The 27125-nt window shown below is 37.5% G+C and overlaps 1 protein-coding gene across 1 annotated transcript in view; it reads right to left on the reverse strand.

Moving 5' to 3' along the window:
* Positions 1 to 27125, reverse strand: part of RANBP17 (RAN binding protein 17) — a 1312934-nt gene that overhangs the window by 24112 nt on the left and 1261697 nt on the right. The window contains exons 26-27 of the mRNA XM_053718559.1: positions 9952 to 10050; positions 6727 to 6854 (exon numbers count right to left, since the gene is read on the reverse strand). Coding sequence (XP_053574534.1) covers positions 6727 to 6854; positions 9952 to 10050 — 227 coding nt within the window. The remainder of the gene's footprint in view (positions 1 to 6726; positions 6855 to 9951; positions 10051 to 27125) is intronic.

Below are 27125 nucleotides of genomic sequence, written 5' to 3' on the forward strand. Positions count from 1 at the left end.
ATTCCTTAGAAAAATACATTCAGTGTACACACACTCATCAGCCTAATACCAGTCGCTATCACTGCATTTAAGGCTGAACTTACTTTACATTGGTATCAGCAGTATTTTCTCAGTCAATTCCATTCCTCAGAAAAATAATTACTGCACATACCTCATTTGCAGGGGGGGCCTGCATGCTATTCCCCTTCTCTGAAGTTACCTCACTCCTCAGATGAGAACAGCCAGTGGATCTTAGTTACGTCTGCTAAGATCATAGAAAACGCAGGCAGATTCTTCTTCTAATGCTGCCTGAGAATAAACAGCACACTCCGGTGCCATTAAAAATAACAAACTTTTGATTGTAGAAATAAACTAAGTTAAAAAACACCACAGACCTCTCACAGCGACCTATCTTTAGTTAGGCTGCAAGAGAATGACTGAATATGACATGTGAGGGGAGGAGCTATATAGCAGCTCTGCTTGGGTGATCCTCTTGCAGCTTCCTGTTAGGAAGAGATATATTCCATAAGTAATGGATGACCCGTGGACTGACTACACTTAACAAGAGAAATGATCTTGCTGAACAAAAAGGCATAATAGTCCTTATAATCGCCAAATTAAAAGTTGAGACTCTAACAAAACAATATAAAAGTCTTCAGATCCAAGATTGGACTGAATAAACCTTCCTTCTTTGGGACAAAGAATAGAATTGAATAGAAACCCAAACCCTGTTCCTGCTAAAAGAACTGGTATAATCACTCCTGAAAAAAATTCACAGAGTGTACTGAGAAAGAAAGAATCTTGCCATAGGAGGTCTCATTCTAAAAATCTATTCAAACCCTAAGAATAATAATCTGCCCCCCCCCCCCGCCAGAAGGACTGATTTGAGAACCGCACCTTCATGCAGTCTAATAACTAGTAATTATATAGCGTTTTTCTCCCAGAAGGATACAAAACGCTTTTTCAGTGCTTACACTCAGAGTTAACTAAATTAGCAGCCGATAAAAACAGTTGTTATTATTACCCAAATAAATGGTACACAATACATTGACCTCAAAGGGCCAAAGGGCTGTATTAACCCTGCCGGGAAATGAATCTATGACCCTTGGATCTAGAACAAGCGTTTGTAGTCAGGACATTCACCAACTGATCTACATCACCGGACTAAAAGTAAGGCAGAAAAAAAACTCTAAACCTCCAGAAATAGTGTAGATAATAGAAATCAAACAAATTATTATCCTAACAAGATAGAGATAATAAAATATATTTGAAATCATAATAATAGCTATAGTAAACATAATTAAATGAATACATCTAAATTAAATAAACAGCTATATACTTGAGAATCTGAAACTGCTTATGCTAACTGTTCAACAAAGGTTGAGAGAATAGTAATGTCAGCCACAGATAAAGCTGAGCTAAAAATATAAACAGTACATGAATATGCTCTACTAAGGTTATATTCAAATTCTAAAGAATACTGAAAATAAGTACCAATTTCCATAGAAATAGAAGTACAGTCCCAAGAGGGAATCAGAATAACCATTCTCTAGAATATAATACACATAATATATTGAATAGGAAAAGACCTCAAGAGCAAAAATGTTAAAATCCAGATTTGAAAAGGATTATTAACATAGTTAATAGGAGAACTAGACTCCTAAAATATATAAATAACAAAATTTCCTTAACAAAGAACAAAAAATGTTCAAATGAAAAATAAGGAGAATTTTTAACAAACTATCTGATACAGGATCCTTTGAGCCAAAGCAACCTTCATCAGTAAAATAAACTTAAGTATGCTGTCAGTCAGAACAAAATTAATTAAATCTTAATTTTGAAAAGACCTTGTAAGTTTATTTAAAGGCATAATAGCAGTCATAACCTTTAATGATATAAGCAACAACATTTGATGTTTGCAGATGTAATCAAGTACATGAACTGAATATGTAAAAAACAGTAAATGTCATTGTACATGTAGAAACATTGCTAGCATAAAAAATGATAAATAAATGCCACATAATTGAGCTGAAGAAATAACAGCTTAATAATGAAAAGAACACACTTAGCTTTGTAGATATGTTTTCTAGGGCATCATAGTTTCTACAGTAACATCCGAGTCAGGATCAGAATGAGACATCTCGCAAAATGTAACAGAAAAAGAAATATAACATTAGGCAAAATATTCAATTTCCACAATGTAACAGTTTCAGTAGAGAAAAACAAAAAGATAGTTTTTAAAAAAAATAAAATCAAAAAGCAGGCATAATAGCTAAAGCAGGCATAATAGCTATCAAAGTTCATGAAAACAGCGAGCAATAGAGGGAGAAGGGTGAAATAACAAAAATTTGGCGCCAAGAATGATGTATTACGCAAAAAGAAGTTAAAACATTTTTGGCCGCAAAACTAACACCAGGAAATGACACAACTTGCATCATAAAAAACGCGATTTCACGCCAAAACAACTAGCCTCAACAAAGACTCAGGACATGACAAAATTTGCGCCATCAAAGGCGCAACTTTGCAGCAAAAAATTTGGCACCAAGAATGACGCAATAAAAAACAGCATTTTGCGCCTTCGCGAGCCTAGATTTGCCAGCGAAAAAATGAAAGTCAAATTAGAAAAAGACTGAACCCCAGGTAAGAAAAAAATTTAAATAAACTTCCCAAACATGATTCCTATACTGAAACTGTTTAGACTGCAAAGGGAAATACACATAGACCTGGCTCATGGCAAATATAAGTAAAATACATATATTTAAAACTTTATATTAATACATAAAGCGCCAAACCATAGCTGAGAGTGTCTTAAATAATGATACATACTTACTGAAAGACACCCATCCACATATAGCAGACAACCAAACCAGTACTGAAAACTATCAGCAGAGGTAATGATATATAAGAGTATAACGTCGATCTGAAAAGGGAGGTAGGAGATGAATCCCTACGACCGATAACAGAGAACCCTTGAAACGATTTCCCGTGAGACAGGGGTGTATTTAGGTTTTGTGCTGCCCTAGGCACTCAAAATTCTGCTGCCCCCCCCCCCTCCCAAAAAAAAAGGCTAGCAAAACACTTGCATACAGGTGGGTTGAATTGCATGCATCTCATATCATTTTCTCCCTGAGAGCTGAGAGAGGGGAGAGAAAAGAAGGGGAGGGGAAAAAATGGATTGAAAGGAAAGAAGGGAGGGAAAGAAAGTGATACAAGGGAGCAAGGGAGGGAGTTGAGAGAAAGAAGGGAGGGAGGGAAAGAAATAAGGGAGGGAGTTGAGGGAGGGAGAAAGGGAAAGAAGGGAGAGAGGAAGGGAGGGAAAGAAGAATACACTTTGAAAACTATCACTGCCCTTCACATGCAACAACATACAGTAATTACCTTTATTTAACTAATGAAAGTGTCCGTTTCCTATTTACTTAGTGGGTTCATGAATGCAGAGACAGCTAGCTATTAGTAACTAACATACATTAGCGCTGAGAGTTTATCATTATGCATCACATGAATGCAGAGAAAGCTAGCTATTAGTATCTAACATACATTAGCACTGAGAGTTTATGATTAGACATCACATGAATGCAGAGAAATCTATTAGTAGCTAACATACATTAGCGCTGAGAGTTTATGATTGACATCACATGAATGCAGAAAAAGCTATTAGTAGCTAACATACATTAGCACTGAGAGTTTATGATTAGACATCACATGAATGCAGAGAAAGCTAGCTATTAGTAGCTAACATACATTAGCGCTGAGGGTTTATGATTAGACATCACATGTATGCAAAGAAAGCTAGCTATTAGTAGCTAACATACATTAGCGCTGAGAGTTTATGATTAGACATCACATGAATGCAGAGAAAGCTAGTTATTAGTAGCTAACATACATTAGCACTGAGAGTTTATAATTAGACATCACATGAATATAGACAAAGCTAGCTATTAGTAGCTAACATACATTAGCACTGAGAGTTTATGATTAGACATCACATGAATACAGACAAAGCGAGCTATTAGTAGCTAACATACATTAACGCTGAGAGTTTATGATTAGACATCACATGTATGCAGAGAAAGCTAGCTATTAGTAGCTAACATACATTAGCGCTGAGAGTTTATGATTAGACATCACATGTATGCAGAGAAAGCTAGCTATTAGTAGCTAACATACATTAGCGCTGAGAGTTTATGATTAGACATCACATGAATGCAGAGAAAGCTAGCTATTAGTAGCTAACATACATTTAGACCTGAGAGTTTATGATTAGACATCACATGAATGCAGAGAAAGCTATTAGAAGCTAACATACATTAGCGCTGAGAGTTTATGATTAGACATCACATGAATGCAGAGAAAGCTAGCTATTAGTAGCTAACATACATTAGCACTGAGAGTTTATGATTAGACATCACATGAATGCCGAGAAAGCTAGCTATTAGTAGCTAACATACATTAGCACTGAGAGTTTATGATTAGACATCACATGTATGCAGAGAAAGCTAGCTATTAGTAGCTAACATAAATTACCGCTGAGAGTTTATGATTAGACATCACATGAATGCAGAGAAAGCTATTAGTACCTAACATACATTAGCGCTGAGAGTTTATGATTAGACATCACATGAATGCAGAGAAAGCTATTAGTAGCTAACATACATTAGCACTGAGAGTTTATGATTAGACATCACATGAATGCAGAGACAGCTAGCTATTAGTAGCTAACATACATTAGCACTGAGAGTTTATGATTAGACATCACATGAATGCAGAGAAAGCTATTAGTAGCTAATATACATTAGCCCTGAGAGTTTATGATTAGACATCACATGAATGCAAAGAAAGCTATTAGTAGCTAACATACATTAGCAATGAGAGTTTATGATTAGACATCACATGAATGCAGAGAAAGCTAGCTATTAGTAGCTAACATACATTAGCACTGAGAGTTTATGATTAGACATCACATGTATGCAGAGAAAGCTATCTATTAGTAGCTAACATACATTAGCGCTGAGAGTTTATGATTAGACATCACATGAATGCAGAGAAAGCTATTAGTAGCTAACATACAGTAGCGCTGAGAGTTTATGATTAGACATCACATGAATGCAGAGAAAGCTATTAGTAGCTAACATACATTAGCGCTGAGAGTTTATGATTAGACATCACATGAATGCAGAGAGCTAGCTATTAGTAGCTAACATACATTAGCACTGAGAGTTTATGATTAGACATCACATGAATGCAGAGACAGCTCGCTATTAGAAGCTAACATACATTAGAACTGAGAGTTTATGATTAGACATCACATGAATGCAGAGAAAGCTATTAGTATCTAACATAAATTAGCACTGAGAGTTTATGATTAGACATCACAAGCTGATCTAAGCAGTGCACAGACGCATCCAGTCTGTTAGTTACTAGGACCTGCAATAAGCACTGCACTCACTCATGTACCTAACATACATTAGCGCTGAGAGTTTATGATTAGACATCACATGAATGCAGAGAAAGCTATTAGTAGCTAACATACATTAGCGCTGAGAGTTTATGATTAGACATCACATGAATGCAGAGAGCTAGCTATTAGTAGCTAACATACATTAGCACTGAGAGTTTATGATTAGACATCACATGAATGCAGAGAAAGATAGCTATTAGTAGCTAACATACATTAGCACTGAGAGTTTATGATTAGACATCACATGAATGCAGAGACAGCTCGCTATTAGTAGCTAACATACATTAGCCCTGAGAGTTTATGATTAGACATCACATGAATGCAGAGAAAGCTATTAGCAGCTAACATACATTAGCAATGAGAGTTTATGATTAGACATCACATGAATGAGGGAGAAAGCTATTAGTAGCTAACATACATTAGCACTGACAGTTTATGATTAGACATCACATGAATGCAGAGAAAGCTATTAGTAGCTAACATACATTAGCACTGAGAGTTTATGATTAGACATCACAAGCTGATCTAAGCAGTGCACAGACGCATCCAGTCTGTTAGTTACTAGGACCTGCAATAAGCACTGCACTCACAAATCTACCACAACTGACAAGGGAAGGCAGCATATCGACACAAGGTCTTCTCTAGCCTCACCTGGTAAGCATATCCCCAGGCAAGTTTCTCACCAAGAACGCATCCACTGCAAAAATGCCAGCAGCTCTAAATGAAGCAACGGTTTAAAGGAGCACTGCCTGTAAAGAGTAACCTTAATCAGTGCACGTGCCTTGTCTTCTCTGTAAAAGCCTGCATTTTATCACTCACTGTACTGTTTGCTTGCTTTTAGAGAGAGGATAGGGCAGATGTGCTGCCCCTCCCAAATCTGCTGCCCTAGGCACCGGCCTTGTTGGCCTAGGCCATAATACGCCCCTGCTGTGAGAGAAACCATAAAATCAATAGGCGATACTCTCTTCAGATCCCTCTGACAAACACTGTACTCTGAGAGGAATTGGGCTTCAGAATGCTTAGAAGCGCTTATCATAGAAGACATCATTAAAATCAAACACAAACTTACTTCACCACCTCCATAGGAGGCAAAGTTTGTAAAACTGAGTTGTGGGTGTGGTGGGGGGTGTATTTATAGGCATTTGAGGTTTGGGAAACTTTGCCCCTCCTGGTAGGAATGTATATCTCATATGTCACTAGCTCATGGACTCTTGCCAATTACATGAAAGAAAATTAATTTAAAAAAACCCACAATAGAAAATATAGGAATCTTGAAACTGTTAACTAACCTGTCTCTGTTCTTTATCAGAAGATTTTGCTCCACTCCCTCCATTAGGTTGGCAAAGCAAAGTTCAAGAAATTCTCGCTTGCTTGAAGGTTGACTGTTTATCAAACTTTCCCGCAACTCTGTAAAGTACTAAAAAAAAATAAAAAAAATTACACATCATGGTAAATAGCTATAAATAAATATATATATGTATATATATATATATATATATATATATATATATATATACTGTATATGTTAGTGTGTGTGTGCCAGAAATTATCAGGGCTCACTGTCCCTTTTAGGCTATCAATGAAATGCACAAAAGCTAAACACACTTTCTATAGATACATTATTTACAGCAAAGCAATTTCACTAATGTTTGTTCTCATTTAAACATTTCTCTTTGTGAGTTTATTGTAACAATGATTTTACTGATGACTTTACAGAGTTGTCCTTATCAGTCAATGAGCCAAAATGGATATGTTGGCATTAAAGGGACACTGTACCCAAAATTTTTCTTTCGTGATTCAGATTGAGCATGAAATTTTAAGCAACTTTCTAATTTACTCCTTTTATCAAATTTTCTTCATTCTCTTGGTATCTTTATTTGAAATGCAAGAATGTGAGTTTAGATGCCGGCCCATTTTTGGTGAACAACCTGGGTTGTCCTTGCTGATTGGTGGATAAATCCATCCACCAATAAAAAAGTGCTGTCCAGAGTACTGAAACCAAAAAAAGCTTAGATGTCTTCTTTTTCAAATAATGATAGCAAGAGAACGAAGAAAAATTGATAATAGGAGTAAATTAGAAAGTTGCTTAAAATTGCATGCTCTTTCTGAATTACAAAAGAAAAAAATTGGGTACAGTGTCCCTTTAATTTGAATTTAAACAGCTTTCACTTGACAATTTTAGTAAAAAAAATAAAAAATATTACGTCAAATGTCTTATATATCCATGGGTTAAAAAAAATTGGCTTTGCTCGTTAAAAAAAAAATAGAAAAATACCCAACAAATACTTCTACTGCTAAAAGTCTTGACCAACTTAAAAACTAGAAGATATGAATTTTATTTTTTGTATGAAAAGAAAAACCCCCATCTAGTTTGTGGTTTTGGAAACCTGCTAGGTTTAGGCAGCTTTCAAAAGGGTGTTGCAGCTTAAAATAAATCTGTAAATTGATGAGCAGAGTACTGAAAAATAATTTGCCCCACCAAATTAAAAAAATTATCAGCCATCAAAACATAAACATGGCTATGAATGTCCAAAAATAGCTCTCCAACAGAAGCATGGAATATCTGAAGTAGCCAAGCCAAAATGCCATTGGACGAGCAATCCTCTAAATGTGGAGTTATAGAAATGTGTGATAAGGGTAAGTCCCAAACAGCTTAATATATCAAAACAAGCAGCCAATCTATTCCAATAAAACATAAACCAAAGACGGGAACAGAGAACAATGCAACCTTTGTACATTATGAGGGGCTGTGCTGAAGTTTCTGTCCATTTTGAAAAACAAGCCGTTACTTGGTAAATGGCTGCTATGGAAAGTAAATAAATTATCAAAGAATGGAGCAAATCAGTATTGTGTTTAGCTCTAAGAAGCTACTGTTACACATAAAAGCAAATGCTAAACTTTAAAAACAGACAGCTTAATGATGGTACAAATCATACAATACCTTACTTTATTTTTTCACTTTTGGAAGTTTATCACTGACAAAATGATTTTTCTGTTCTCCCAACTGATATGAATAAATAATAAAAATTTCCTCTATGGTAAATAAAACTACCAAAGCAAACACTGTTGTACTGTATTGCTTGCAACCAACATTTTATACTCATATCAAAAGCAAAATATTTAATTTTCCTTAGACACTAACTCACATAATTAATACACAATCAAAATATTGTATAGAAAATATAAATTAGAACAAATCTGGAGGTATAATTCTTTGCAAAGGAAAATGGATGATTATTTTTCACCGTTATAAAGATACAGTGACTTTCACTAGATAGAAAATTATTAGTTGTCACCTTAAAGTATGAAATATTGCTTCCATCTCTAAGTGTAATATTGTGATGTCACAAGTTTTTTTTTTAAATAAAAAAAACATTGAATTTGCCCTCATTCTCTCTCAATCATTTTAAAAGAACTGCTATCCTTTATTGAGCTTGGATTTAAATCATAATAACACAGAGAAGATGAATGACATTGGTATTGAATATAGATAAAATTGGATCCTCCAATGCAGGTGAGTGATGACAGAGCCCCTCTTCTTGATATATATATATATATCCTATTATATTCTCATTTACACTAGGTTTCATTCTGAATTTAAACATATGCAACTAATGCTAAACCTAATGTCCATCACTATGTTCTCAGTTTGATCCCATTCTACAGACAATTCATTTTGGAAAATGCTCCACACCTTTACATGCGGTAAATTACAGAAAATCTGTCTCCCATCTGATGACATTACGTGTATGATGTGGTCAAATAAAAGAGACACAAAGGTTAGACTGCATTGTAAGGTTACATTGACATATACAGAGACAAAGATGAGCCAGGAAGGAAGCATATAAAAGTGATGAACAACAGAAAGGTAAATAAAAAGGCCAGATTTCCAATCTACGCTTTTGCAATGAGAATATTTCAGAGTGTAATTTATCAAGCTGTTACCGTGCCTAGCTACGTGTAGGTTATAGTGACATTTTCCCTTTTTTTCAATGTTTTTACACTTATTTCTGCCAGTGTTATATTAGACATAATTTTACCAATAAAGAATGTACACTGTCACTGCTTGTACAATGCGATTAGTAGACCATAAAATAGTTGTAGTCAAAATTAGCCCTCTTTTTTTTAAAGGAACATTTATTTGTTATATATGTTAATATAGATATACATGGTCTGGCTATAGTTTAAGTTCACTGGACAGTTTGATGTTAAATCTGTTATTTCAGGTACTTGTAATGTATTATTGCATGAATAAACTTAGAAGGAATGCCCAAATAATATCCTAAACAGAAGGGTTAATATGCATCACTTGCAGTGCTTTATATACCTCATATATATGAGAGAAAAGATTATGTCCAATAATAATAATTTCGAATTACAATACCCCCCCAAAAAAAAACAAGACAAAAAATAATAATTTTTTTTACAATTTTTTGCAAATAGATAACTTCTGTAACACAAACACTTTACATCTTCAAAGCTGTGAATGACAACAGTGTGTTCAGTTAACTTACCTTCTCGTTGAGAAGTATTAGACCTAATAATGGCCGTGACACAGACCACTGGTTTCTGCAGTCTTCAAAAATAATGGTGTTCATAAGGATTGACATCATCTGAAAGAAAAAATGTTTTATTTAAATTATATTTAAATCTATTATATATAACTTTGTATTATACCTACTCCTTATATAAAAGTTCCAACAAGCTTTAATGAACTTAGATCAATATGTATCTGAAAAATGGTTTTGTAGAGAGTAGATCAGACACCCAATGCCATGAAAGAATAAATCTATAAGTAATTTGTTCAAGATAAATTAATTATGGCATGCTTTAAGAATAAAATTGTGTTTGACCTTGCTCCTTAGAGAGGCAAAAAAGCAAATTCTGTAACCTAGGTTTTCTTCAAAATGCTGCTAATCAGTAACGTGGGCGATATGCAGCATGTGAATAATACCTAGGTTACAGAATTTGTCTTTTGGCCTTTCTAGGGAGCATGGTATAAGCACAATTCTATTGGAAAACATACGTGTCGAATCTGAAATATAATGTTGTTTTGTTATAAGTATAAACTGATGACTCCCATGGTGTTTACCAGGCATACTACAGCAAATGACACCAAAATATAATTTAATTGATGGTTACCTGATAAATTAGTTTTTGTCATGGTGGTGAGAGTCCATGACCCATTACTTCTGGGAATTCTACTCCTGACCTCTAGGAGGAGGCAAAAGTTCCCAAAACTCGAAGAGCCCTTAAAACCCCTTCCCCTTGCTGGAAATTAGTCTGAAGTATAGCTAAGCAAGAAGAAGAAAGGTAGGAAACAACAAGAGCAACAAAAAAGGAGCAGGGAAAAAACTAGAAACATAATTAAACAGCCACCAGAAAAAAACACAATAGAAAATCTATCAAAAATGGGCAGTGTCTTGTGGATTCTCAAAACTATAAAATAAATTCATTTATCAAGTAAAGCATAAATTATTTTTTTCTTTCGTAAAGGTGGTGAGAGTCCACAAGCTATTACTCCTGGGAAACTAATGCCCAAGCTGTGGAGTCCACAAGTAATGAGGGTGGGACAAGAAATAATTATTTTATATACTGTATATATATATATATATATATATTATTTTTTCTCTTTTATCATTTTGTTTAAACTGCAAAATATGATATATATATATATATACATACACACAACAATACTTAATGTCTAGAAGCAACTGCTTGAAGGACCTGTTTACTTAAAGCTGCTTCAGAAGAAGCAACAACATCAAAATGGTAGAATTTAGTAAATGTATGTAAGGAAGACCAAGTAGCTGCCTTACAAATTTGATCAACAGACGTCACTAGTCCATGAGCTAGTGACGTATGGGATATACAATCCTACCAGGAGGGGCAAAGTTTCCCAAACCTCAAAATGCCTATAAATACACCCCTCACCACACCCACAATTCAGTTTAACGAATAGCCAAGTAGTGGGGTTATAAAGAAAGGAGTAAAAAGCATCAACAAAGGAATTTGGAAATAATAGTGCTTTATACAAAAAAATCATAACCACCAAAAAAAGGGTGGGCCTCACGGGCTCTTGCCAATATGAAAGAAATGAATTTATCAGGTAAGTTCTTACATGAATTATGTTTTCTTTCATGTAATTGGCAAGAGTCCATGAGCTAGTGACGTATGGGATATCAAATACCCAAGATGTGTAACTCCACGCAAGAGTCACTAGAGAGGGAGGAATAAAAAAATAAAATACAGCCATTTTCCGCTGAAAAAATAATCCACAACCCAAAGTATAAGTTTATTCTTTAAATAAGTTTATTCTTTAATGATAAGAAAAACTTAAAATATCAGCAGAAGAATCAAACTGAAACAGCTGCCTGAAGAACTCTTCTACCAAAAACTGCTTCTGAAGAAGCAAATACATCAAAGCGGTAGAATTTAGTAAATGTATGCAAAGAAGACCAAGTTGCTGCTTTGCAAATCTGATCAACAGAAGCTTCATTCTTAAAAGCCCACGAAGTGGAGACTGACCTAATAGAATGAGCTGTAATTCTCTGAGGAGGGATCTTACCCGACTCCAAATAAGCTTGACGAATCAAAAGCTTTAACCAAGAAGTCAAGGAAATAGCAGAAGCTTTCTGACCTTTCCTAGGACCAGAAAATAAAACAAATAGACTAGAAGTCTTTCTGAAATCTTTAGTAGCTTCAACATAATATTCCAAAGCTCTTACCACATCCAAAGAATGTAAGGATCTTTCCAAAGAATTCTTTGGATTAGGACTCAAGGAAGGGACAACAATTTCTCTACTAATGTTGTTAGAATTCACAACCTTAGGTAAAAATTGAAAAGAAGTCAGCAAAACCGCCTTATCCTGATGAAAAATCAGAAAAGGAGATTCACTAGAAAGAGCAGATAGCTCAGAAACTCTTCTAGCAGAAGAGATAGCCAAAAGGAACAACACTTTCCAAGAAAGTAGTTTAATGTCCAAAGAATGCATAGGCTCAAATGGAGGAGCCTGTAACGCCTTCAAAACCAAATTGAGACTCCAAGGAAGAGAAATTGATCTAATGACAGGCTTAATTCGAACTAAAGCCTCTACAAAACAGTGAATATCAGGAAGTTTAGCAATCTTTCTGTGAAATAAAACTGAAAGAGCAGAGATTTGTCCCTTCAAGGAACTTGCAGACAAACCTTTATCCAAACCATCCTGAAGAAACTGTAAAATTCTAACCATGAAATGTAAGTCTTCCAAACTTGATAATAAATCTTCCTGGAAACAGATTTACGATGGAAAAATGGACCTTGAGACAGTAGGTCTGGCCTTAACGGAAGTGGCCAAGGTTGGCAACTGGACATCTGAACAAGATCTGCATACCAAAACATGTGTGGCCATGCTGGAGCCACCAGCAACACAAACAATTCTTCCATGATGATTTTGGAAATCACTCTTGGAAGAAGAACTAGAGGCGGGAAGATGTAAGCAGGATGATAATTCCATGGAATGGTTAGCGCATCCATTGCTTCCGCCTGAACATCCCTGGACCTGGACAGGTACCTGGGAAGTTTCTTGTTTAGGTGAGAGGCCATCAGATCTATCTCTGGAAGACCCCACATCTGAACAATCTGAGAAAACACATCTGGATGGAGAGACCACTCTCCTGGATGTAAAGCCTGAGGACTTAGATAATCTGCTTCCCAATTGTCTACACCTGGGATATGCACAGCAGAGATAAGACAGGAGCTGGATTCCACCCACGCAAGTATTCGAGATACTTCTCTCATGGCTTGAGGACTGTGAGTCCCACCTTGATGATTGACATATGCCACAGTTGTGATATTGTCTGTCTGGAAGCAAATGAACGGTTCTCTCTTCATCAGAGGCCAAAACTGAAGAGCTCTGAAAATTCCACGGAGTTCTAAAATATTGATTGGTAATCTCGCCTCTTGAGATTTCCAAACCCCTTGAGCAGTCAGAGATCCCCAAACAGCTCCCCAACCCGAAAGACTTGCATCTGAAGTTATCACAGTCCAGGTTGGTCAAACAAAAGAAGCCCCTTGAACTAAACATTAGTGATTTAACCACCACTTCAGAGAGCGTTGTACATTGGGATTTAAGGATATTAATTGTGATATCTTTGTATAATCCCTGCACCACTGATTTAGCATACAAAGCTGAAGAGGTCTCATGTGAAAACGAGCAAAAGGAATCACGTCTGATGCTGCAGTCATGAGGCCTAAAACTTCCATGCACATAGCCACTGAAGGGAATGACTGAGACTGAAGGTGCCGACAAGCTGCAACCAATTTCAAGCGTCTCTTGTCTGTTAGAGACAGAGTCATGGACACTGAATCTATCTGGAAACCTAAAAAGGTGACCCTTGTCTGAGGAATAAAAGAACTTTTTGGTAAATTGATCCTCCAACCATGTTTTCGAAGAAACAACACTAGTTGATTCGTGTGAGATTCTGCAGAACGTAAAGACTGAGCTAGTACCAAGATACCGTCCAAATAAGGAAACACCGCAATACCCTGTTCTCTGATTACAGAGAGTAGGGCACCTAGAACCTTTGAAAAGATTTTGGAGCTGTTGCTAGGCCAAATGGAACGATGGGACTCTGAGAAATTTGTTTAGACTTTTGAGATCTGTTTACCTTTATTCCAGGTCTGGTAAGGTCTCCAGACTGACTTGGATTGTGCAAAGTTCCCCTCCTGCTTGGAGGCGGATGAGGAAGTAGAGGGACCACCTTTAAAGTTTCGAAAGGAACGAAAATTATTCTGTTTGGTCCTCATTTTAACCGTCTTGTCCTGAGGAAGGGCATGACCTTTACCTCCAGTAATGTCAGAAATGATCTCCTTTAGTTCAGGCCCGAATAGGGTCTTACCCTTAAAGGGAATAGCTGCAGTTAATAAATGCTAGGGAGCGCCAATACAGGCAGAGATAGAATATTTAATGAACAATGATTTTACAATAAATTATACAATGCTAAAATTCATGGATCCATGATGTAAACATAGTATTACACAAATAATAAAAAAATAGAACATAAAACATATATTGTCACTAGTGTTTGAACCGCATCACCTTGGTTTTATGTTTTATTTATATTATTTGTGTAATACTATGTTTACATCATGGATCCATGAATTTTAGCATTGTATAATTTATCGTAAAATCATTGTTCATTAAATATTCTATCTCTGCCTGTATTGGCGCTCCCTAGCATTTATCAACTACATTGATTCCTTTTTAGGGTCAGCTGAGGACCCTTAGCTTTTGAGGAGCCGCAGATAGCTATCCTAGTCTAGCGCTGATAGACACATTTCTCTGTCCTTAAAGGGAATAGCTAAAAGCTTGGATTTAGATGACACATCAGCAGACCAAGACTTAAGCCATAACGCTCTACGCGCTAAAATGGCAAAGCCTGCATTCTTTGCAGCTAATTTAGCCATTTGGAAAGCGGCATCTGTAATAAAAGAATTAGCTAGCTTGAGAGCCTTAATTCTATCCAAAATATCATCTAATGGGGTCTCAACCTTAAGAGACTCCCCAAGAGCCTCAAACCAAAAAGCTGCTGCAGTAGTTACTGGAACAATGCACGTTATAAATTGTAGAAGAAAACTCTGATGAATAAATTATTTCTTTAGAAGACCCTCTAATTTTTTTATCCATAGGATCTTTGAAAGCACAACTGTCCTCAATAGGTATAGTTGTACGCTTAGCCAGGGTAGAAATAGCTCCCTCCACCTTAGGGACCGTCTGCCAGGAATCCCGAATGGTGTCAGATATGGGAAACATATTTTTTAAAAGTAGGAGGGGGGAGAGAACGGAATGCCTGGTCTATCCCATTCCTTAGTAACAATGTCCGAAATCCTTTTAGGGACTGGAAAAACATTAGTGTAAGTAGGGACCTCTAGATATTTATCCATTTTACACAATGGGATGAAAATAGGGTCATAATCATCCAGAGTCGCTAAAACCTCCCGGAGTAACAAGCGGAGGTGTTCAAGCTTAAACTTAAAGGCCGTCACATCTGAGTCTGTTTGAGGGAACTTCTTTCCTGAATCAGAAAGCTCTCCCTCAGACAACAATTCCCCCACCCCCAAATCAGAACACTGTGAGGGTACATCGGAGATGGCCAATAAAGCATCAGAGGGGTCAGTATTTACTCTAATATCTGACCTGCTGCGCTTACCCTGTAAACCTGGCAGTTTAGATAATACGTCTGTAAGGGTAGTAGTCATAACTGCAGCCATATCTTGCAGGGTGAAAGAATTAGACGCACTAGAAGTACTTGGCGTCGATTGGGCGGGCGTTAAAGGTTGTGACACTTGGGGAAAAACAGATGGCATAACCTGATTCTCTTCTGACTGAGAATCATCCTGAGACATACTTTTACCAGCTAAAATATGTTCTTTGCAATATAGGGCCCTTTCAGTACATGAGGGACACATTTGAAGTGGGGGTTCCACAATGGCTTCTAAACACATGGAACATTGGCTTTCCTCAATGTCAGAGATGTTAAAACAGGCTAGTAATGACCACAAACAGGCTTGAAAACACTTTATTTAGTTAAAAAAATAACAATCTGAAAAAACGGTACTGCGCCTTTAAGAGAAAAAAAAAGCATACAATTTTTCCAAAACTGCTTTAAAATGATAAAATTATCTCAATTTTATTATATATGTATCCTAACTTGCCAGCTAAGATTGTACCACAAGAAAAGGAATACTTAACCCTTATGTACAAAAACGTTATACAAAAAAACGTTATGATTAACCAAAAAAAAACCTGCACCCCGCCACAGCCCTGCTGTGGTGCCTACCTGCCCTCAGGGGTCTGCAAAATCAGTTTAACCCTTCGATTAGGCCCAAACTTTCCTGAGAGGCCCACCGGAGCTGGAGCTTGCTGCTTGCATGGGGAATACAACTGCGCAACTGAGGCGCGAAAATAGGCCCGGCCCATCTACCTCAATGTCTCACAGCCTTGCAAAAGAACCGCTACAAAGCGGTCTAAAAACCTAGCCATGTGGGTTCATATACCCAGGTCTAACAGAAGCCATGTGCACCCTCCATTGCCATTATAAATAAAAACGTTTGTCACAAAAAACATTAATTTACCTCCAAACATAGAATCGTTTGCCCACAAACATTATGTCCTCAGTGTCAACCATTTTTTACAGCCCAACATACAGGTCCAGTAATACCCTCATGGGGATACTGTCAGCCAATTCTGAAATAACACAGACTCTCCAGAAAAAAATGACTGAACATACCTCAATGCTTGTAGCATGAAAAACGTTCCTCACACTGAAGTTTCTTAAGTACTCCTCAGCCATTCTGTGGGAACTACTCTGGATCTTAGTGACAACTGCTAAGATCATCAGTCTCCAGGCAGAAATCTTCATCCATCTGCTGCCTGGGAAAAAAATAGCACTCACCGGTACCATTTAAAATAAAAAATTCTTGCTTGAAGAAAATAAAAACTAACATTTTATCACCTCTTTCACTTTACCCTTCCTATTACTTAGTATAGGCAAAGAGAATGACTGGGGGTGGAGTCAAGGGAGGAGCTATATAGACAGCTCTGCTGTGGTGCTCTTTGCCACTTCCTGTTAGCAGGAGGATAATATCCCACAAGTAAAGGATGAATCAGTGGACTCGTCGTATCTTGTAGAAGAAATGTTATTTTCCCCAAATATGAAACTGACAGTCTGCAGAAGGAAATACATGAACCTGACTCATGGCAAATATAAGTACAATACATATATTTAGAACTTTATATAAATGCATAAAGTGCCAAACCATAGCTGGGGTGCCTTAAGTAATAAAAAACATACTTACCAAAAGACACCCATCCACATATAGCAGATAGCCAAACCAGTACTGAAACAGTTATCAGTAGAGGTAATGGTAAATTGAGAGTATTATCAGTATTAAACAGTTATCAGTAGAGGTAATGGTAAATTGAGAGTATATCGTCGATCTGAAAAGGGAGGTAGGAGATGAATCTCTACGACCGATAACAGAGAACCTATGAAAAAAAAACCCCGTTAGGGAAATCATTGTATTCAATAAGTGATACTCCCTTCACGTCCCTCTGACATTCGCTGTACTCTGAGAGGAATCGGGCTTCAACAATGCTGAGAAGCGCATATCAACGTAGAAATCTTAGCACAAACTTACTTCACCACCTCCATAGGAGGCAAACTTAGTACATACGTGAAATGAGTCCAGAGAGACAGCATCAATAATCCAAAGCTTTTATTCAACCAAACATGTCAATAGACATAGCAGCGACGTTTCGGTAACAATTCCCTTATTCATGCCAAACAAACAAATGAATTAGCACACCTTTATATACCCTATGACCACTAGAAGGCCACAGTGAGTCAAACAATACATTAACCCTTAATGTGAATTACTAAACTTAATGAAACCTTTATAGTGTACATGGGTTAAGTACATATTGGAACAATGTTTACTCAAAAAAAATAATACAAAACTACTCTGACATGAGAACAGTAGCAAGTTTTAACATCATTATCTGAAATTCATCATAAATCATCATCTGAAATATTTTTTTATTTTTTTTTATCATAAATACACTGACAAATCCCAATCTTTATTCAGCCCCATAGGCTCTAAAGTATTTAATTCATAGATCCAAAGACATTCACATTGTTTTAAGAACATTTCTCTGTCTCCACCTCTCTGTGGTCTAGGAACATGTTCAAAAATTTAAAAAGCGAAGTTGACTTATACTATGTGATGCTGATAAAAAAGTATATATATATATATATATATATATATATATATATATATATATATATATATATATATATATATATAGTGTAGACTTTAATAAATCAAGCACCATACGTGTTGATAATTAACACCAAAGCATTATGGAACTGCAGGTGGTGGTTCAATAAAAAAAACTTGGTTTAAATATACAGTTCCTTGCAAAAGAATCAAGCTTTTTCTTTTTAAGTTTACTTTGATTTAACATATTTGTTGTTACCAAAGGAGCACTGTTTAATATCCCTTTAATGTCTCATAGGTAGAGGACAATTGTTAGGTAACTAACTGTTTTGCCATTTTTAATATATATAGACTATTATTTGCATTTTAGAAGACATAAATAAAACAAAAGACACAGGGAAAGAAGATTGTGACTGACTAGGTAAACATTTTTGGATGTTTACCTAGTCAGTTTGGATTTCAGAATAAGTTTGGATTTTGGAATTACGGATAGGGGGATATAAACCGGTAATATGTTTAAAATGGAGAGCAACGTCAAGATTCAGCAAATAGATTGGATACAGCATAACATTTTAAACAACTTTTCAATTTATTTATATTATAATAATTTTGCTTGATTCTATCATTATCCTTTGTTAAAGAGTGAGCTCAGGAGCGTGCACGTCTTTAGTTATGTGGCAGCATTGTTTGCAACAATGCATACAGAAATGTTATACACAGCTTCAAACACTGCTGCCATAGAATGCTAAAGACATGTGCATGCTCCTAAGCTCATATCAGTTTACCTAGGTTTACTCTTTAACAGAGGATAGCAAGAGAACAAAGGAGATTTGATAATAGAAGTAAATAGGAAAGTTGTTTAAAATTGCATGATCTATCTGAACATTTTATTTTGACTTTACTGTCCCTTTAATTTAAATAAATGATCAGAAACCACTATCATCCAACTATCACTGCTCTCAATGACCACTCCAAGCCGTGCAGTTTAACTCCTATTAACAATAAATCACTACTGCTTACACAAGCCCTTGAAAAAAAGAATTAAAAAACATAATTTATGCTTACCTGATAAATTTCTTTCTTTCAAGATATGGTGAGTCCACAAAATCATCAATTACTAGTGGGAATATCACTCCTGGCCAGCAGGAGGAGGCAAAGAGCACAACAGCAAAGCTGCTATATATGTCACTTCCCTTACCCATAACCTCCAGTCATTCAGCCGAAGGGAAAATGGAAAAAGAAGATAACACAAAGGTGTAGAGGTGCCCGAGGTTTTAGTTAAAAATAAAGGGTGGGCCGTGGACTCACCATATCCAGAAATAAATACATTTATCAGGTAAGCATAAATTATGTTTTCTTTCCTAAGATATGGTGAGTCCATGGAATCATCAGTTACTAGTGGGAACCAATACCCAAGCTAGAGGACACAGATGATTAGGGAGGGACAATGACAGGTAACCTAAACAGAAGGCAACACTGCATGAAGAACCTTTCTCCCAAAAGCAGCCTCAGCTGAGACAAAAATATCACATTTGGAAAAAGTATGCAGAGAGGATCAAGTTGCAGCCTTGCAAATCTGTTCTACAGAAACTTCCTTTTTGAAAGCCCAAGAAGGGACAGCCCTAGTGAAATTAGCTGAAATTCTCTCAGGAGGCTGCTGTCCAGCAGCCTCATAAACCAAACGCATTATACTACTCAACCAAAGAAAAAGAGAAGTAGCTGAAGCTCTCTGCCCTTTATGTTTTCCAGAGAAACAAACAGCAAACTGGCGACATTCCTTAGTCGCCTGTAGATAGAAAATAAAAGCACACACATCAAAGTTGTGCAACAAATGTTCCTTATGAGAAGAAAGATAAGGACACAGAGAAGGAACAACAATTTAATATATTTATCCGAAACCACTTAGGAAGAAAACCTAACTAGTACGAATAACCGCATTAACTGCATGAAAGATAAGGCGAATCACACTGCAAAACTGAGAGCTCCGAGACTCTCCAAGCAGAAAAGAGCAATGAGAAACAAAACCTTCCAAAATAACAACTTAATATCTATGGAAAGTAAAGGCTCAAACAGAGCCTACTGCAAAACTTTAAGAACAAGGGCAAAACCCTAAGGGGGAGCAACCGACTTAAACACAGGCCTGATGTAGACCAATGCATGACAAAAAGATTGCACATCTGGCACGTCCACCAGATGCTTATGTAGCAAAAAAGACAATATAGAAAACTGACCTTTCAGGGTACTGACTGACAAACCCTTCTCCAGACCACCCTGGAGAGAGGATAAAAAATTCAGAAGACCCCCCGCTTAGACAAAACTAAGCGTCCAATCTTCAAGTAGTCAGCTTCAGAGATTTAGATGAAGTAAAAGACCAAGAATCAGAAGTCTTTCCTCAGAGGTAGTCTCCAAGGTGGAGAGACAACATTTCCACTAGGTCTGCATACCAGATCCTGCGAGGCCATGCAGGGTCTAATAAAATCACTGCCGCTCTCATCTGAAAATGAGTAATGACTCGTGGAAAGAGAACAAACAGAGGAAAAAGGTATGCAAGACTGAAATCCAAGAAAAACGTCAGAACATCTATCAGGACAGTCTGCGAATCACATGACCATAAACCGTACCTTAGAAACTTGGCGTTCTGTCGAAACGCCCACAGAAGCCAACTCCTGAAACGCCCCATGTGAGGGTCTACCTAGAGAACACTTCCGGATGCAAATGCTCACTTCCCGGGATGAATTATCAGTCTGTATAGAAGTCCGACTCCCAATTGCCCACCCCTGGAAATTGGATGACCGACAGCAAATGTAAGCTTCCTCCCACTGAACAATCCAAGTCACCTCCTACATGGCTAAGGAACCCCTAGTTCCTCCCTAATAGTTGATATAAACCCTAGAGGTGATATTGTCCGACTGAAGGACTATGAATACGGCTGCGGCCGAAACATGTTAGTCTTTTGTTTGTTGTAAGGGGTATTGTCCCTCTAAGTTTTAATGGCTTAATAAAGTTCACCTTTTTATACTTTATTTACTGGCACCTTTTCTATTTTTATTGCCTGACTGGAACCAAGCTAGGGACGACTGAGGTCAAGTCGTCAGAGCAAGCATTGCGAATTGCTCTCAACTCCAAGATGTTTAAAGAGGAGAGCAGACACTGCCGAGTCCATATTCCTTAAACAAGACCCAGACAGCTTACTACAGCAGGTTGGCATCTGTGTTCACATCACCCAGGAATATCTCCAGAAGCATGCGCCCGGCGAGAGATACTCCTGAAAAAATACTGATCTAAATCTATCCTTTAAGACAGATCCGAAAGTTCTCCATGTCATGGAAAATAGCAAAAGGAATGATGTCCATGAAATACCATCAGACCAATTCCCTCCATACAAAGGGTCACACGAAAAGTGAAAAAATATCAACTGCAGCTAAATCCAAACTCCCAACCTCCTGGTTGCAAGATGGCTAAGCTATCCACCGGCCACTAAAACTTACTCTTGGCCGGACAGAAGACTGCAGAGGAATAAATCCTTGATTTTCTGACCTCTGAAAGACATCTCCTAAGAATTAAATAAAGGTCCAAGCATACCGCACCTGGTGTTCCCAGGCGGTCTCCCATCTAGGTACTGACTAGACCTGACCCTGCATAACTTCTGAAATCAAACAAAATCGGGTGCATTGAGGGTATTGAGGCGGTAGTCCTAAATAAATTACCCTTGTGGATAGAACAAGGGAACACGTATCCAGATTCATTTCCCATCCCCGGAAAAGAAGATTGGACAAGATCTCTTAAAAGAGAGTTAGCTCGAAGTCAGGATGATACCTGAAAAATATATTGTCCAGAAAAACACATTTGCAATATCCCAAGACCTAAAGGTCTGACTGGGATGGCGCAAACTAAGAAAACTAGAGAAGATTCCGATTAAGGAAACAATAAATCTCTCAGGTCTAAGTTTGTTATGAACAGGCCCACTAGAACCAAAAGAGATAGGATACTACTTTGAATGACAGAATCTGAAATATATGAGGTAAATACCTATATCCCGTTCCCAAACTGGGACTGGAACTGTCACTCCCAGAGATGAAGAACCTGAATCTAGTTTAAGGAATGCATCTCATCCTACTTGGATTGCAGATACTCTAGAAAGAGAAATCTGCCCCTAGGAGGAAAACCTTAGATTGGACTTGAAAAGCCAAACAAAGTCTCATCCTTAAAAGGAGACACTAGAAGCGTGTATTTGGAGGAAACAGAAATAATTTAATCTGCCACTGCAGAACTATAAAGCCTAGGCTGTAGCACTAAACCACAGGTAGGCTTCTCAGCTGACCATAGATTTCAGCCACAATGCCCGGCGGCTAGTACAGCAAGTCTAATAAGACAAGACATTGCTCTAAATGAACAATTAAACCTCCAGCTTTTTACATATGTCAGAAAGAAAACTAGATTATCTCCGCAGAGATCTAAGTTCTCTGATTAAAAGAAGAAAGTTCCCTTCTACTAAAGACACTGTGCATTTCAAGAGAGATAGCGACAGGATATCCTAAGAAGGACGTGAGACAGGGAGAAATATCCCCAGATTTTCTATAACAATCCTGTGAACATCTCACAGCACGTCTAGAACCCTTCCAGAGAGAAAAGAAAAATATAGAACTGATAAAGTTCACAAAACTCCGAAGGTAAGACAATGGTAGGGATCAGTTTCATCCAGTCAGCCAAGACCTCCTGAAAATATAAGAGGCTTTGAAGCAAACAACCGAAGGATACCACTTCAGTAACAGATGAAGGAATTATACTGTCCAGATCTGAGATCTCAGCCTCAGAAGCTACCGGCGAATCCTCCTCACTAACTTGGAAGAAGACAAACCTGCGTAGCAGCATGTGGAGCAGAAACCCTCTTATCTGAGACTTAAAATGTCCTCTTGCCTTTTCCCTAAAGTAAAGGAAGACAGACCAAGCCACAGATACCGCAGAAGATACCTGAGCTTGCAACTTCTGTAAGCAAATACTCTCCTCCAGGTGATTGAGAGGAACCACAGGGCACTGAATGTGACGCCATATAGGCTTGGGACATAAAAGGAGAAAGCTGTGGCAGTGCCATAACAGCAACATCCTTGGAGACAAGGATGTACATTTAATAGCATTTGCGAAATCAGAGGTACAGAAAAAAATAAATGCTTAAACCAATTCTTAGTTGAGCAAGCCTTCCACACAACTTCAGCATCAGTAGAAGGAATTATACTGCCTGAATCAGAAATTTTACCCTCAGAAAAACCTGAATAATCTTCATCCTCAGACTTCTGAGAGGAAATACTTTGATTCGCCACTTCAGGATCAGAAACCTTACTTACTGTTTCTTTAATATACTTTATTTACTGGCACCTTTTCTATTTTTATTGCCTGACTGGAACCAAGCTAGGGACGACTGAGGTCAAGTCGTCAGAGCAAGCATTGCGAATTGCTCTCAACTCCAAGATGTTTAAAGAGGAGAGCAGACACTGCCGAGTCCATATTCCTTAAACAAGACCCAGACAGCTTACTACAGCAGGTTGGCATCTGTGTTCACATCACCCAGGAATATCTCCAGAAGCATGCGCCCGGCGAGAGATACTCCTGAAAAAATACTGATCTAAATCTATCCTTTAAGACAGATCCGAAAGTTCTCCATGTCATGGAAAATAGCAAAAGGAATGATGTCCATGAAATACCATCAGACCAATTCCCTCCATACAAAGGGTCACACGAAAAGTGAAAAAATATCAACTGCAGCTAAATCCAAACTCCCAACCTCCTGGTTGCAAGATGGCTAAGCTATCCACCGGCCACTAAAACTTACTCTTGGCCGGACAGAAGACTGCAGAGGAATAAATCCTTGATTTTCTGACCTCTGAAAGACATCTCCTAAGAATTAAATAAAGGTCCAAGCATACCGCACCTGGTGTTCCCAGGCGGTCTCCCATCTAGGTACTGACTAGACCTGACCCTGCATAACTTCTGAAATCAAACAAAATCGGGTGCATTGAGGGTATTGAGGCGGTAGTCCTAAATAAATTACCCTTGTGGATAGAACAAGGGAACACGTATCCAGATTCATTTCCCATCCCCGGAAAAGAAGATTGGACAAGATCTCTTAAAAGAGAGTTAGCTCGAAGTCAGGATGATACCTGAAAAATATATTGTCCAGAAAAACACATTTGCAATATCCCAAGACCTAAAGGTCTGACTGGGATGGCGCAAACTAAGAAAACTAGAGAAGATTCCGATTAAGGAAACAATAAATCTCTCAGGTCTAAGTTTGTTATGAACAGGCCCACTAGAACCAAAAGAGATAGGATACTACTTTGAATGACAGAATCTGAAATATATGAGGTAAATACCTATATCCCGTTCCCAAACTGGGACTGGAACTGTCACTCCCAGAGATGAAGAACCTGAATCTAGTTTAAGGAATGCATCTCATCCTACTTGGATTGCAGATACTCTAGAAAGAGAAATCTGCCCCTAGGAGGAAAACCTTAGATTGGACTTGAAAAGCCAAACAAAGTCTCATCCTTAAAAGGAGACACTAGAAGCGTGTATTTGGAGGAAACAGAAATAATTTAATCTGCCACTGCAGAACTATAAAGCCTAGGCTGTAGCACTAAACCACAGGTAGGCTTCTCAGCTGACCATAGATTTCAGCCACAATGCCCGGCGGCTAGTACAGCAAGTCTAATAAGACAAGACATTGCTCTAAATGAACAATTAAACCTCCAGCTTTTTACATATGTCAGAAAGAAAACTAGATTATCTCCGCAGAGATCTAAGTTCTCTGATTAAAAGAAGAAAGTTCCCTTCTACTAAAGACACTGTGCATTTCAAGAGAGATAGCGACAGGATATCCTAAGAAGGACGTGAGACAGGGAGAAATATCCCCAGATTTTCTATAACAATCCTGTGAACATCTCACAGCACGTCTAGAACCCTTCCAGAGAGAAAAGAAAAATATAGAACTGATAAAGTTCACAAAACTCCGAAGGTAAGACAATGGTAGGGATCAGTTTCATCCAGTCAGCCAAGACCTCCTGAAAATATAAGAGGCTTTGAAGCAAACAACCGAAGGATACCACTTCAGTAACAGATGAAGGAATTATACTGTCCAGATCTGAGATCTCAGCCTCAGAAGCTACCGGCGAATCCTCCTCACTAACTTGGAAGAAGACAAACCTGCGTAGCAGCATGTGGAGCAGAAACCCTCTTATCTGAGACTTAAAATGTCCTCTTGCCTTTTCCCTAAAGTAAAGGAAGACAGACCAAGCCACAGATACCGCAGAAGATACCTGAGCTTGCAACTTCTGTAAGCAAATACTCTCCTCCAGGTGATTGAGAGGAACCACAGGGCACTGAATGTGACGCCATATAGGCTTGGGACATAAAAGGAGAAAGCTGTGGCAGTGCCATAACAGCAACATCCTTGGAGACAAGGATGTACATTTAATAGCATTTGCGAAATCAGAGGTACAGAAAAAAATAAATGCTTAAACCAATTCTTAGTTGAGCAAGCCTTCCACACAACTTCAGCATCAGTAGAAGGAATTATACTGCCTGAATCAGAAATTTTACCCTCAGAAAAACCTGAATAATCTTCATCCTCAGACTTCTGAGAGGAAATACTTTGATTCGCCACTTCAGGATCAGAAACCTTACTTACTGTTTCTTTAAATTTCTTTTTGCGTTTTCCCTGCAGCATGGGAAAAGCAGACATCGCCTCAGATACTGCAGAAGATACTGGGCAGCAATATCTTGCAAAATTACTCCAGACGGAGCATGAGAGGAAACGCAGGGCACTGCATGTGCTGATTAATAGGATTGGGACGCTTGAGGAGAAAGCTGCGGCACATCTGAAACAGGAGGTTCCTGAACAGCATCCGCCTTAACTAATGATGGCTCTATTTCTATAAGCTGAAGTTCTTTCAGTACATGAACAAAAGGTACTGGGAGTTTCACCTGGGCATCAAAACTTAAGCTACAGGTAACATCCTGCACAGCCTCCTGATCCCTAATACAAAAAGAAGGATATAATACAGAACCAAAAAAAACGTTCTTAAATAAATGTTCCCTTTAAATTTACCAAATCAAGAAAACATACCCTAGGCAACACTAAATAGGCATAACTCACTTGTATGTGAGTATGTCAAAAAAAGTATGCTTCTATGTACTGATTTTTTATTGATAGGTCGCAACGTGATACTGTCAAAAAATAAAAAAATAACTTTTATTAGTATTTATTTAAGAGACAGCTCTTATTGGTATATTCAGAGAAAGTCGTTCATTAAATATTATGACAAAAGAAATTGCAGCATAGATGATAGGCTTTTCAGTTGTTTCTATTTCATTGTTCCTCAGCCGTGAATCTGAAAAGTTAACTATGTTAATCTTTGTGGTGTAATGTAGTTCAATTATATCCTTGTATTGCAAGCGTTGTTTTATCTCTTTTGTTGTGGCACTTTAAGATTAAAACGTATTACCTCGCTGAGGTTAAACTAATTCTCCGTTAGCTACCAACAGTACTAAGTTTGTTAATTAATAAATAAATACATAAACTAAAGACTGAATAACTATAGATCTCCTGTGGATTAATATGGTTTTATAATAAACTTGTGGTGGTATCAAAATAAAGAGAAGTGTTTTTAATTTTTGTGAGGGCAGCAAAATACCAATAATAGCTGTCTCTTAAATAAATACTAATAAAAGTTATTTTTTATTTTTTTACAGTATCACATTGCGACCTATCAATAAAAAATCAGTACATAGAAGCATACTTTTTTTTTACATACTCACATACAAGTGAGTTATGCCTATTTAGTGGTAATCATTTTTATGCTTAAGCACTGCTCCTTAAGGTGACCTATAACATATATACATATAGAATTACAGACAAGGCACTTGAGGAGAAAT

This window comes from Bombina bombina, chromosome 6 (assembly GCF_027579735.1).
Source record: "Bombina bombina isolate aBomBom1 chromosome 6, aBomBom1.pri, whole genome shotgun sequence".
Lineage (NCBI taxonomy): Eukaryota > Metazoa > Chordata > Amphibia > Anura > Bombinatoridae > Bombina > Bombina bombina.